General features: G+C 35.5%; 1 protein-coding gene across 5 annotated transcripts in view; it reads left to right on the forward strand.

Moving 5' to 3' along the window:
- Kpna5 (karyopherin subunit alpha 5) overlaps positions 1–15,003 on the forward strand; it is a 38,134-nt gene that overhangs the window by 20,220 nt on the left and 2,911 nt on the right. For 4 of the 5 annotated variants that reach the window (XM_048353965.1, XM_048353963.1, XM_048353962.1 and 1 more), the window contains 5 exons: positions 4,188–4,351; positions 6,386–6,464; positions 8,778–8,903; positions 10,128–10,255; positions 13,657–13,835. In XM_048353965.1, the coding sequence (XP_048209922.1) occupies positions 4,188–4,351; positions 6,386–6,464; positions 8,778–8,903; positions 10,128–10,255; positions 13,657–13,835 (676 nt within the window). The remainder of the gene's footprint in view (positions 1–4,187; positions 4,352–6,385; positions 6,465–8,777; positions 8,904–10,127; positions 10,256–13,656; positions 13,836–15,003) is intronic. The other variant, XM_048353964.1, reaches the window with a different exon arrangement.

The raw sequence follows: 15,003 nt of genomic DNA on the forward strand, positions 1-15,003 counted from the left end.
AATATTGGGCATATAAAATGGCATAGATATTGTGTATAAAATATCTAGCATTCTCATGTCTGATACTTACCATGAAATAGTATGTCTATAAAATACATACATGCAAATACTTATTGCATGTATGTATTTTATAGACATTTTATAGACTTATTGCATAGTCTTTGGAACCAAAAACTGGAAACGACAAATATGCATGGTTGGTGTGCAGGTTAATAAACTGTGGTATGTTTATATGATAGAATACAAGTCAGTATGAAGAAACAAACTAAATTTCCTAATGTGATAATTACATTGTGGTAGAAAAATATAGTATTCCCTTGTGCTTAAAAAATATATGCTCGGAAGTGGTACTGTGGCTCAAGTGGTAGAGTGCTAGCCTGGAGCTGAAGAGCTCAGGGACAGTGCCCAGTCCCAGAGTTCAAGCCCCACAACCCACCAAAAAAGAATAGTGTGTATGTGTGTGTATGTCTATATGCTAAACCATGATTATGTTTGTAACTGGTTCTTAAAGTGATCTAGTTTGAAAAAATAAAGAAATGTCTGGGAATATGGCTTAGCAGTAGAGTACTTGCCTTGCATGCATGAAGCCCTGGATTCTATTCTTCAGCACCACAAGAAGAAGCCAGGGACAGTGCTCAGGCCTTGAGTCCAAGACCCAGGACTGGCAAAAAAATATATAAGGAAAAAAATGTGTGTGAATATAATTGGTTCTCACATCTAGTTTTTAAAAGGAAAAATATGTATGCATATATATATATATAAACATGAATGAATTTGGTAAGAGTGTATATAGCAATATGTTATCTGATTTGTGTGAATCTCATATAGATGTTGATTATGGATGTTTCCACAAATTTTCTGTAGATTTGAAGTTATTTTAAGTAATACATTCAGGAAGCAGCTATTACCTACTTTGATGTTATGTGATATGTACTATCTATATGTCATCTGAATTATTTCAGTAGCCTTGAAAATCTTTCTTTTGACTTTGCCCACCCATCATTTTTCTCTTCCCTGGAAGGTTCCTGTTAAAATATAATTTTGTAATCCACATTTGTTCATGAGCATGCAATGAATGGCCTCTTATTCAAGGTAATAGGGTAATATTCAACTAGAATTTTCATCTGACCTACTGTAGAGTGGGGAATTTACCTAGATTCTGGATATCTGAGAATTGGCATTGGAGAAGGAGGTTTTCACCAATCTACTGCATTTCAACCTTTCTCTGCCTCATGTCTTAGTTACTGTGCTTCACATTTTGTTGTCTGTTTTCCTTAAAACCTTGATTTTTTTTTGGTAGCCTTGAGAATGCTAATCACCCGCATCTATAGTAAGCTTGACTTGGAGTTAAAGTCCTTAGTCAGTATTTCTTCTTTTAGTATTTCCTTGTAGTTCAGCATTGTCTCCCCTGCCTTCTGTGATGCTTGGAACCTCTGATTACTAAAGCATTTGCTGGAGGTAAATTAGTATGTTACCTTGGTTCCTTTTTAGGGAACTGATATTTTATTTTCCGTTCTCTTTTTAAAGTTACTTTTGTTTACTTCATCTTAATACATTGTGGGCAGGATTGTAACGTCTACTGTCTCCTCAAAGATGAAATTTATGTGTCTTTCTTTTCCTTGTTTCTAACAAGATAGTGAGAATGAAATATTTTCAGTTTTTAGTTGTAAGACTAAATTTTTTTTCTTTTCTTTTCTTTTTTTTTCCTGGACTCAGGGCCTGAGCACTGTCCCAGGCTTCTTTTTGCTCAAGGCTAGCAATCTGTCACTTGAGCCACAGCACCACTTCTGGCTGTTTTCTGTATATGTGGTGCTGAGGAATCGAACCCAGGGCTTCATGTATACGAGGCAAGCACTCTACCACTAGGCCATATTCTCAGCCAACTTTTTTTTTTTAACTCAGTAAAAAGTCACTTAAGAGCTCATACTGTGTGTGTGTGTGTGTGTGTGTGTGTGTGTGTGTGTGTGTGCGCGTGTGTACACACCAGTCTTGGGGCTTGAATTCAGGGCCCGTATACTGTCCTTGAACTTTTTTGATCAAGATAAGTGATCTACCACTTGAGCCACAGCTCTACTTCTAACTTTTTTCTAGAAGCTTTATCAGAGATAAGAGCTTCATGGACATTTCTGCCTGGGCTGGCTTAGAATTGTGATCCTTAGATCTCAGCATCCTGAGAAGCTAGGATTACAGGCAGGAGGCACTGGCACCCAGCTTTGAGTTCTTTTCTAGCTCCAAAATCTGTATTTAAAAAAAAATTATTTATTAGCTAAGCGATGTACAGAGGGGTTACAGTTTCATACATAAGGCAGTGCGTACATTTCTTATCCAACTTGTCACCTCTTCCCTCAATCCTGCCCCCCCATCTGCCCCCTCCCCATTCCCCTCCCAAGTTGTGCAGTTGGTTTATAGCATACAGTATTGTATTGCTGTTGCATTGGTTTGTCCTTTATCCTTTGTCTCCATTTTGATTCCCCTTCCCTTCCCTAGTTCCCATACACATATATACAATACCCAGGGTAGCAAAGTCAGTTACACTGACTGCATTTATGCATATCTGTTTAAAGAAATTTTTGGCAAAGATGGAGGCATGATTATTGAGGAATGATCTAGATGTGCTTATTCTGTTTATTAACGCATACAAATACTACGATATGGTTTAGTCAGAAAAAATGCATTAAATTTGTACCCATGGGTATAGAAAAATACAAAATATATAGGATTCCCTTTTGTCCACAGTTTGAGGCACCCATAGGAAGAGGAGGGAGAGCTATACCTCTTAACTGAGAAAGGACACTAAAGGATAAATTGACTTGACAAATAAGGCTTTAAGAAATAGAGAATCGGCTGGGGATATAGCCTAGTGGCAAGAGTGCCTGCCTCGGATACACGAGGCCCTAGGTTCGATTCCCCAGCACCACATATACAGAAAACGGCCAGAAGCGGTGCTGTGGCTCAAGTGGCAGAGTGCTAGCCTTGAGCGGGAAGAAGCCAGGGACAGTGCTCAGGCCCTGAGTCCAAGGCCCAGGACTGGCCAAAAAAAAAATAAATAAAAAATAAAGAAATAGAGAATCAGTATTCAGCATGAGAGGAAAAAAAAAAGCTGATATTCCAGTGGTTATTGTATGCCAGGCATTTTTTTCTTGGATGGTATATACACTCTTACAAATTTAATAGTGTATTATTCCTGTTTTATGAATTTGAGAGCCAAAGTTCCTTGTGAAATACCTCTACAACTAATCAATTTTAATGTTAAGAGGGATTGAAGTAGCTCTACTAAGGGGATTAAAAACCTGCTTAGGTGTGTAGTTTTGTATTTTTTTGTTTTCATTTTTGTTTATCTTTGTTTTTATTTTTGAGACAGAATCTTCTTCTGTAGCCCATGATGTCCTCAAACTTAAAATTCTCCTATCTCGGCTTACTAATATAGATGTATACCACCAGGCCTGGTTAGTTTTTATTTTTACTTGAATATTTAGGTTTTATTTCATGAAGAGCAAATATATCTGGTTTGTGTGTGGTGATACATGCCTGTAATCTCAGCACTGAAGCAGGAGGATAGAGAGTTTAAGACCACATTAGGGGATGTAGCTTAGTGATACACCATTTGTTTGGCATTATGCCAGGCCCTAGGTTCTGTTCCCAGCACCAGAGGAGAAAAGAGAGAAAAACTCAAGGCCAACCTGGACTACATAGTAAGAACCTCTCAAAACAACAATAACAAAATAGTTTTTTTTTAGTGATTCCTATTTGAAGATCTTTCAGAAATATGTTTACTTTTATGTTTTCTATGACTTTTCCACAAATGGATTAGAGGTATTTCTAGTAAAGCTCATGTAGAGTTAAGCTAAGCTTATTTAGGTCACAATTCCATTTTTTTTACAGTAAACACTGAACATGAGGCATTTAGACACCTCCTGGTTTTTGTGTATATTTTGAGGAGTGTTTATATGATTTTAACAGACAGGAGATAGCAAATATATATTTCATTATTTAAAAAAGTCTTTACTATGTTCTATTTAAGGTAAGAATCAGTAGTATCACCTGTAATCATGCATGCTCTTATATGTGATCATAATTTTAAAACAGTATTTTAATTTCTTTGGTATTTTTCTAAGTTTAAAAGCTTTAAGCTGAATTTATAAATTTGCCTAAGGAAAATTGAAATGTAACTCTTTCTTCCTTTCTAGGTTTCACCTTCCTTAAATGTCCTCTCACGATTGTTGTTTAGCAGTGACTCAGATGTCTTAGCGGATGTATGTTGGGCCCTTTCTTATCTCTCTGATGGACCCAATGATAAAATTCAAGCAGTCATTGATTCTGGAGTATGTCGAAGATTGGTGGAACTTTTGATGTAACTATAATTTATGCTTAATAATTATATAATTTTATAGTAAGGTTAGTCCAGTAAGTTACTACTCAGAAGTCACTGTCTTAAAGAATAGTTAAAAAATTACCAGGCATACACTTTACAGAGTAGCTATAATCCTAATTGAACCTTAGGCTCATTATTTACAAACACATTTTATTAACTATATTATGGTTTACAAATTAGTTTGTAAATTAATGTTTTATCTGATTTTCTTCTGAGTAAGAGAGACTTAATTGAACAAATATTTATAAATACTTATTAGCTTATACAGTAGCATATGAGACATAGTAAAGTACAGAACATAATTTCTTTTCTCACAGAATCACTGATTTATTCATTGCAATAAGTTAATTTGTATAAAAGGTCATGTAGTAAAAATCGTTTGGTATCTCACTTGTATAAAAGATAACATTTGTCTTTTTCAGGTTGTTTAGCTGCCTTCTCTTAAGAGAGTAGCATTTCCATATAAATAAAACATGGTTTAAAAGACACTAAAAGCTGGGTGCTGGTGATTGATGCCTGTAAGCTATTCAGGAGACTTGAGATATGAGGATTGAGGTTTGAAGCCAGCCCAGGCAGAAAAGTCTTTGAGATTATAGCTCTAATTAACTAGAAAAAAAAGCTTGACTGTAAGCATGTTTCAAGTAGTACAGTGCTAGATATTAGTTAAAAAGCAAATGAGAGTATACAAGGCCTTGAGTACCGATGTGCATGCATGCATGCATATGTGCGCGCGCACACACACAATATTTTAGCTTCAATATCATCCTACTTTCTTTAAAAAAAAAAGTGTCTTTCTCTCCTTTGTCAAAAAGCTATTAATTAGGCTCAAATGAAACAGCTAGTACAAAGAATAGAAGTCTGGTGAGACCTCAGTATGGGCCAACATCATCGAAGGTTAAGAGGCAGGTACAATTGGGAAATCAAGGCGCCACTTGAGAGTGGCTGCTACCAAAGTAAGCAGGCAAGAACCTTAGAGTGGTCTGAGATCCAGTACATTATGAGGTAGCAACTTAGATGGATCAGAAGGTTATTCATACATAGGAAAGTTGGGATAAGAGAACCTAGTTTCTTGTTATCAGAGAATGGGATATAAAATATGAAAGACAGCCTGAATAATCCTGTGATGCTAGATTAAAACTAGATCTTGCCATGTTTAAATGTATGGCTTCTCAACATCAGGTGATTTTGTGTGTGTGTGTGTGTGTGTGTGTGTGTGTGTGTGTGTAAGAGAGAGAGATACACTGACCCTAGGAGCAGTGACACACCCTAGAAATAAACTGAACACATGAATCTTCTTTTCTAAATGTTCTTTATTGAAAGGACCTAGTAATTAGAGATAGGACTGGTCTCAGAGATGGAACTAAGAAAAAATAGGGTGAACACAAAACATAATGAGTACTCCAAAGAATGGAGAAATGTCAGAAGGCTACAGAGATCCACTTGACAAGGTTCCTCTGTCCAAAACTAGGACAATTTGAGCTTTAAAAATGAATATAGAAGAATGTAAGCAAACCATAAGGCCACACTAAAAGTCTTCACAAATCATCACTGGCAGCAAAACTAGTAATTACTAATTACTTCAGACAATGGGCTTCAAGAGTTGCTAAAACTAATGGGGTAGTAGGTTAAGGAATGGAATTTTTACATGGTCTCCTCCTTAAATATGAATTCTAAAAGGAAATCAACAATAGTAAAGTTCAGTACCACTATAATGGGGCAAAGTATACCTAATATGGATAAAGTATACCTAATACTGGATAAAAATGAATAGCTTGGATCTTCAAAAATGATAAGATTATGAAAAAGGAAGACAGGAACTATCTGGTGATGAGAGACTAGAGTGACAACAATTTGGGTGTAGTACCATGACCTTGAGCTAGTTTATTTTTTTCTTCATAATGACTTGTAGTTGTAAAATGTGAATGAAACGACTGAATGAACAGAAGGGTTGCTACTGTAATTTTCTCTAAATTTTAATTTTTTAATATATAAGGTCAAATTTTTAATTTTTAGGCACAATGACTATAAAGTTGTATCACCTGCATTAAGAGCAGTTGGTAATATTGTGACTGGTGATGATATGCAAACACAGGTGAGTTCAAACTTTAATATGACAAGTTGTTGGTATATTTTGTTTATTATGTTTCATACCAATTATTATTAACCAATACATGAGTTTTATATTAACCAATACTTCAGAATGAGTGCTATGATGTTTTTAGCCATTCAGGGCAGTAAACATTTTTTTTTTTGCCAGTCCTGGGCCTTGGACTCAGGGCCTGAGCACTGTCCCTGGCTTCTTTTTGCTCAAGGCTAGCACTCTGCTACTTGAGCCACAGCGCCACTTCTGGCCATTTTCTATATATGTGGTGTTGGGGAATCGAACCCAGGGCTTCATGTATACGAGACAAGCGCTCTTGCCACTAGGCCATATTCCCAGCCCCAGTAAACATTCTTGATAACATGTAATCTCCTTCAAATATCTGTTTGGGAACATACTATCATAGACCCATAGAAATATATGATAGCTGGGTACTGGTGGCTCATATCTATAATCCTAGCTACTCAGGAAGGTGATTTCTGGAGGATCATAGTTTCAAGCCAGTCTGTGCAGAAAAGTCTGAGAGAGTCTCCAAAATATTCACCAAATAAACAGGGCTAGAGAGGTGTGGATCAAGTGGGAGACTGCCAGATGAGAAAATAAGAGGTCCTAAAGTCAAACCTCAGTACCAGCCCCCCACCCAAAAGAGAGTACACGATAAATATACTGTTTCAGGAATTTCTATCTAATTAAGGAGAAAATATTTAAATAAAGCAAATAAACCTAGTTGATATATATGTGTGAACTATCAATGGACCAGTCAGTAAATGTAAAAGTTTTTGAAAGAGATCAGCGTACTAAATTTCCTTAAGTGGTTAAAACTAAAACTAGATGCTAAAAGTAGAGAAATACTTAAATAGAAAAGATTTACTTGTGTGATCTTAGATGTAGAAGCAGACATGTGTAAGCATCGAGGTCCAAGGCCAGCCAAAAAAGAGGGAAGTGGAGCTGTGGCTAAAGTGGTAGAGTACTAGCCTTGAGCAAAAAGAAGCTCATGAGTAGTGCTTAGATCCTGAATTCAAGCACCAGGTTTGGCACCAAAAAGAAAAGAAGACATTAAACCAAACCAGAAACAGTTAAATGGTGACTGATTGTAAATGGGTTTCAAATGGGGTTGAAAATACCGGGATGAAAGTATTGGTAGAATCTAGAATTGGTATGTACATATGTATGTGTATATCTTTGGAAGAATGATGAGATCTCAAATTAAGGGATGTCAAGATTCTCTTGTTTATTACCTTCTTAAAAGTATGTTGTTTTTTTAAAATTCTAGCCTACAATTTTCCAGTTTTAATCTTTTCAAATTCTTACTCATCAAAACTAATGAACACTTGATTCTAGTAACTGATTATTCTTTCAAAATACCTACTGAAATGAAAATGCTCTTCCAATTATACTATGTATTTTACATTCTTCACCAAGTATATTTAAATCATTTGAATATAGGAACATAATTAGAAGGAAATAAAGATCTTTGTACAGTGCTAAAGTGTATCTTTACCTAAGAAAAGCAATTAAACTCTTATTCCACACATTGATCTCTCTCTCTCTCTCTCTCTCTCTCTCTCTCTCTCTCTCTCTCTCTCTCTCTCTCTCTCTCTCTCTCTCTCCCTCTCCCTCTCCCTTTTTGGTGGTTGTGAGTATTGAACCTAGCATTCTTTCCGTTTGTGTGTGTCTATGTGTGCCAGTCCTGGGGCTTGATCTCTGGGGCCTGGGCACTGTCACTGAGCTTGTGTGCTCAAGATTAGCTCTCTAACACTTGTGTTAAAGCTCCACTTCCAGTTTGTTTGGTGATTAGTTGGAGATAAGTTTCAAGGACTTTCTTACTCAAGCTGTCTTCAAACCACAATAGTAGGATTACAGGCTTGAGTTATTGGCATCTGGTTTGAACCTAGCATTTTTGAGAATGCTACTCAAGCACTTTGCTGTCTGAACAACACCCCCAGCCTTTATTAAGGATTTTTGTGTGCATGCCAGTCCTAAGGTTTGAACTCAATGCCTGGGCGCTGTCATGTATTCTCTACCACTTGAGCTACAACTCTACTTCTAGCTTTTTGGTGGTTAATTGGAAATAAGAGTCTTATGGATGTTCCTGCTCTTGCTGATGCTGAACCTTGAGTAGCTAGTTGGATTACACTAGCACTGGCCATTAGGGATTTTTTAAATGTCAGATTGCTTTCAGACTTCTTGAGATAGAAGTGTGTGTGCGCGCGTGTGTGTGTGTATTTGTAGTTAGAAATGTGCACATTTCTGTATAGATTATTTACTGTAAAACCTCTTGTTTCCATTTCTAACTTGTTCTAGGTAATTTTGAATTGTTCTGCATTACCCTGTCTCTTACACTTGTTGAGTAGCCCAAAGGAATCAATTAGGAAAGAAGCTTGTTGGACTGTTTCTAACATTACTGCTGGAAACAGAGCTCAGATTCAGGTAAATGTCCGTCCCATCTAAGACAAGAACAGATCCTACTTTGAACAAAAGCTGGCATTTTATCAATTACAGTAGTGAATAGTACTACTATCACTAAAAAAGTTTGAATTTTGAAAGAACCTTCCTGAAAAGTATTTTAAAAGAGCATAGTGTTTCTCCTGTAAAATAATGGCATTTGATTTTAGTATTCTAGTGAAAAATAGTAATTACATTTATAAAAATGCTTAATGGTGCCTGATGTAATTGTTAGTCTTTAGAAAGCATGGGTTTTCTTCTTTTTTTTTTTTTTTTTTTTGCCAGCCCTGGAGCTTACACTCAAGGCCCGTGCGCTGTCCCTGAGCTTTTTGCTCAAGGCTAGCACTCTACCACTTGAGCTACCGTGTCAGTTCTAGCTTTTTTCTATATATGTGGTACTGAGGAATCGAACCCAGGGTCTCATGTATACGAGGCAAGCACGCTACCACTAGGCCATATTCCTAGCTTTCTTCAGTTTTAAGTAAGTTAGGCATGAGAATTCTTGTTCTCTCAGCTTTTAATGATTTATTAGCATCTTACCAAACTCCTTGGGTTAGTTAAAACCTTCATTTTATCAATTATATACCTGAGCTTTATCGTCTTTAACACTTACGTCCTGCCCATATCATCTATATTCTTTTTTTTTTTTTTTGGCCAGTCGTGGGCCTTGGACTCAGGGCCTGAGCACTGCCCCTGGCTTCTTCCCGCTCAAGGCTAGCACTCTGCCACTTGAGCCACAGCGCCGCTTCTGGCCGTTTTCTGTATATGTGGTGCTGGGGAATCGAACCTAGGGCCTCGTGTATCCGAGGCAGGCACTCTTGCCACTAGGCTATATCCCCAGCCCATCTATATTCTTTTAAAAGCTAATTTCTAGCTAAACATGGTGGTACAAACCAGTAACCCTGGTATGCAAATGTTAGGATAGGACGATACCAAGTTCAAGGCTGGCCTGGTCTGTTATGTATTTCAAGAAGTATACAAAATAATAAAGGAAGTTTCCTTTTAAGAAAAATGTATTTGCATATTTGTTGGCAGATTAGAGATCAAGTATTTCCAAAGGTTTTGTTAAAAACCTGACATTTTAAGCTAGGTTTTGGCAATATCTTTGGAAATATTTAAGTATTTAGTATCAGTGCTTCTCTACTTAATAATGGCTTTAGAACACACTTTGCACTAATTGTGTTGCGTCATTTTTCATCTTCCTCTCAGGCTGTTATAGATGGAAGTATTTTTCCTGTTTTGATTGAGATTCTTCAGAAAGCAGAATTTCGCACCAGAAAAGAAGCGGCTTGGGCTATCACTAATGCAACCTCAGGAGGCACTCCAGAGCAAATAAGGTGGGATTCAGGTTTTGTTTTTTATTATTATTACATCAGATAAGATATGAATTATAACATGCTCCTTATTTATTATGTCCATTCTATAAGCACTTATTAATATGAAACTAATTTAAATTATAATTAATATAATTCTCTTTAGCAGAATGGTGCTAATTTGAACAGAAACAGTCTATTCTCAAATTATATTGTCATGAATGTTTTTCTTTTTGTACTGTTTAAACACAGGCCTTGGTACTTGCTAGGCAAGTTGTTTTATTGCTTAAGCCATGACACCAGCCTTTTATATCTGATGATTTTTGAGATAATGTTTTGTTGTTTCCCAAGGCTGTCCTGGGCTGAAAGGCTCCTGTTTCTGCTCCCCATCATAGCTGTAATGACAGACACTGTTAACCAACTGCATGTTGAGATGTAGTCTCACAAACTTTGTTTTGTTTGGCCTGGGCTCCCCTTGAGTCAAAATCCTCCTGATCTCAGCCTCCTACCGTGGCAGATGTTTTTCTAAAAACATTATAATTGCAGAAATCTTAACAATATTACATAAAATGACTAATAAGTTTGGATATCAACTTGTTTAAAGTAAAATTGAAGTACACATGTAATGATTCTCTATTCCTAATTGATTGTATGCCATACTGGTGGCTTTTTGCTTTATTTTGTTTTTTGGTATGGGGGCTTGAACTGGGCCTGGCCGCTGTCCCTGAGCTCCTTTAGCTTAAGGCTAGTCCTCCATCATTTGAGGCACTGTGCTACTTCAGGCTTTTCCTGTGATTAATTGGAGATAAGAGTCTTTTGAATTTTCCTGCCTGGGCTGGTTTGAGTCACAATCCTCAGATCTCAGCCTCCTGAGTAGCTAGGATTACAGGCATTAGGCACTGGCACCCAGCTAACCAGTGACATTTTTTTCCTATTCTATTTATATTTCATATGTACTCATTTTTGTTTTTATAATTTAGGCTTCTTATTTACTTAACTGATAGTTATAAAAGGGCTTTTAAATCAGACTGGCTTCAAATTCTACTTTAATTAAATTGTATGATCTTAAGAAAGGTATTTAACCCTTTTATTCTCGTGTCTAATTTTTTAAGTAAGTTTAATAATAGTATCTTAAGTGAAATTTATGCATTCAAACTGTTCAGTTTAGTACTGATACACGTAGTTCTCAAGTAAAATTAGCCGCTATTAATTATTTTTATAAACATAATTTTTATCAGTATTAATTTCTTAGTCCTTTTGACATGTATTTTCTGTCTTTTTGTCTCTAGTAACGAACCAAGTTCCATTTTGTGCCTCAAATAAAAGCCTGATTTCCTACAGAATCTTATTTTTTGAGGATTCCTCCACCTGACTTCAAGACATCTTAGTTTTTGTTTTTGTGTTTGTTTGTTTTTGCCAATCCTGGGTCTTGAACTCAGGGCCTCAGCACTATTCCTGAGCTTCTTTTGCTCAAGACTAGCACTGTACTACTTGAGCCACAGAGCTACTTCTGGTCTTTATTGTTATGTGGTACTGAGGAATCAAACCCAGGGCTTCATGTGTGCTAGACATGCACTCTACCACTAAGCTACATTCCCAGCCCTTTTTATGTTTCTTAAAGTGACTATTCAGGAAATATTTATTTTCTCATGAATATTTCATTTACTTCTTTTACTTATAAACCAGAAATGAAGTTGCAGTGTTACTTTACAATTCACAGAATTTTGTAGGTTTGGGTTTTTTGGTTTTTTTTTGTTTTGTTTTGTTTTGTTTTTTGACACAGGATCTCTTATGTAACCCAAGCTGGTCCTCAGTTCCTGTTGATCTTACTGCCTTAGCTTCTAAGAGCTGGGATTATAGGAATATACCACCACGTTCAGCCAAATTATACAAATGCATTTGTATTATTATTTTGTTCCCTAGATTCAGAACTTATGTATAGTGATATTATCTGTTTCTGCTTTATATTTTACATTCTACCTCATTGCTTTTTATCAGTATTTCTACTTCATTTGTGTCATGAATAAAGTCTAATGAAACAAGATCATTCCTTTCTTCTGTCTTGTATTTGATGAATATTAATTTATTTGTTTTGAATTGTATGTTTGCTTGTTTACATGCATATTCTTTCACTTTATTTTTATTTTCTATGCATGACTTTTTAAGCTTATGATTTGGGACAAGTGTCTAAATGGGTAAATGATTTTCTAGCCATATTCATCATGTTATTAACTATACATGCAAGAGAAGAAGGTTTCTGTTTTTTTCTTTTTCTTTATTATTAGGGCTTGAACTCAGGGCCTGGCACTACCTCTTGGTTTTCTTGCTCAGGCCTGGTGTTCTACCACTCCCATAGTTCCGCTTCCACTTTTTTGATAGAGATCTTTTAAGAATTTTCTGCCCGGCTAGCTTCAAATTGTGATCTTCATATCTCAGCCTCCTGAATAGCTAGGATTTACAAACATGAGCCACTGTATCAGACTGAAAATTTCTTGGTGTCAGATTACATTCAGCCTACATTCCACTTCCAGTTATTAAGTATCAGCAATGTATCAGGTACTTTTATGTACTGTATCTTTTTCAGTCTTACAGTTGAGGTAGTTATTCATTCAACAAATATTTTTGCTTAATTATAGTTTAATATATAGAAAGGGTATGCTCCACTGAAGGTCCATACACTTAAAATAAATTTTTATTACATGCTTATTCTCACAACCTTATATATTTGACGTTATTATTCTCATTTTAGCATGGGAAACATGTACCTAGTAGTTACTTAGGGTCATTCAACTAAGAGTTGGAATTAAGACTCATGAAGTCTGACTTCAGAGCCTATTAACTTTTGTGCTTAATATGAAGTTTTTGCCAAGTGAACTAAAATTGATCACTTCATTTATATTAGACAGAATGGAAAAACAGGTAATAGCAACTAAAAAAGAATAAAACATTAGAAAATGAGCGCAATATTTTAATGAACATTTTTATGAATATTTGTCGGATGACTTGATTGTTTCTTGAGATCATTTGCATTTCTTAAATTTGGCATGTTTAAGAACATTATAATTGCCACCAGCCCAAGCCAGGTTACCTTTTTTAAAAAAAAAGCAAAAAACAAAAAAAGTGAACTCTATTATTCTTAGTGTTGATGTGCCACGCAGAAACAAATCCAAGTACCAGTTGGCCTGTGTGTATAATTTGCGGGATTTACAATATTGTTTTATATTTGAGTTATATTTGAGAAATGTAGAATAAAGGTTTTCAGGTTCCAGTGTACATAAAAATTTAGATGTTTGTAATATTTGAGCTTATTAGGAATATTTTTCTTAATTATATTTTGAAGAATATTTTGTAGTATAAAATTCAGTGTTTATTAAATCTTAGATATTTTTTTCACCTCACTTCTCTTTTTAAAAATTTCTCTAAAGGTATTTGGTAGCTTTAGGCTGCGTTAAACCACTTTGTGACCTTTTGACTGTTATGGACTCTAAAATAGTACAAGTGGCTCTAAATGGACTTGAAAATATATTACGTCTTGGAGAACAAGAATCTAAGCAGAATGGAGTAGGCATTAATCCATATTGTGCTCACATCGAAGAAGCATATGGTAAGCAATCAGTTAAAAATATATAATTAGAATTATAGTTAATTCTTACCTGTCTCAAATAGTTTCCTCTTGTGCTGTAAATTGTTTTTGTTGTGAGCAATACAATATACCCTTAACTCTTTTCCTAACCATGTATTTTCACTGTTTAACTTTATTGTTACATTGTCCTTATGCAGAAATATTGATTTAATTGTAGTATGTATCTCGTTTTGTGTTCTTATTGACATTTTGAGACATTATACATTTCTCTATTTTTTTCCCCCCAGTCCTGGGGCTTGAAGTTGGCCTGGGTGCTATCCCTGAGTTCCTTTTGCTCAGCGCTAGCCACAGCACCATTTCCAGTTTTTTCTGTGATACATTGGAGATGAGTCTCATAGACTTTCTTTGCTCAGGCTGGCTTTGAACCACAATCCTCTGATCTCAGCCTTCTAAGTAGCTAGGATTACAGGCGTGAGCCACTGAAACCCAGCTTCTTTCTTTATTTTTTTTTAAATGCTTACAAGATCCACAGTGTTTTATTGAGTGAGCATTGAGAGCAGTTTTAGCCATATACTTGGAGTTTTACATTAGTTTGTGTGACATCTTATATATGCTAAAATAAGCATCCTTCTACATATATAATTGTTTCTTCTGTTGAATCAGTATCTTGATACAAATTTTCAGGAATAGAATTGTTGAGTTATAGACATAAACTTTCTTTTAAGCTTCACATAGGTTTTATTCTGCTTTCCAGGGGTCCATTACCTCAGAGTGCCACTAGTTTTGTAGAAATGTTCATAGCTTCATGTTTTTTAAGCTGCTGATGTAGCAGATGCAAAATTCTATTATCAAGTTAGTTTAAGTGCATTTCTTGCCTTATTCTTACAGAATAGTTTGTACTATTCATATATTAGTACATTTCTTCATTCAAATTAAATATTATACTTTGTCCAGTTACATGTTTGACTTTTTCTTAAAATTCGAATTAACTTTGTTTTGTAGTTGTTTATTTTGATATCACTTCTAGATGTTGTTTCACTTAATTGACACATTTTGTTTGTGCATATTTAATAAGTACTCAGTTTAATACTGTGTCTTCAGTTTCCATAGTTGCTGCTACTGGTGGTCATTAGATGCAAATTAATCTTTTTATTAACCAGATTTTTCTGATTGGATTATTAACATATTT

Source organism: Perognathus longimembris, chromosome 9, assembly GCF_023159225.1.
Source record: "Perognathus longimembris pacificus isolate PPM17 chromosome 9, ASM2315922v1, whole genome shotgun sequence".
NCBI classification, from domain to species: Eukaryota; Metazoa; Chordata; class Mammalia; order Rodentia; family Heteromyidae; genus Perognathus; species Perognathus longimembris.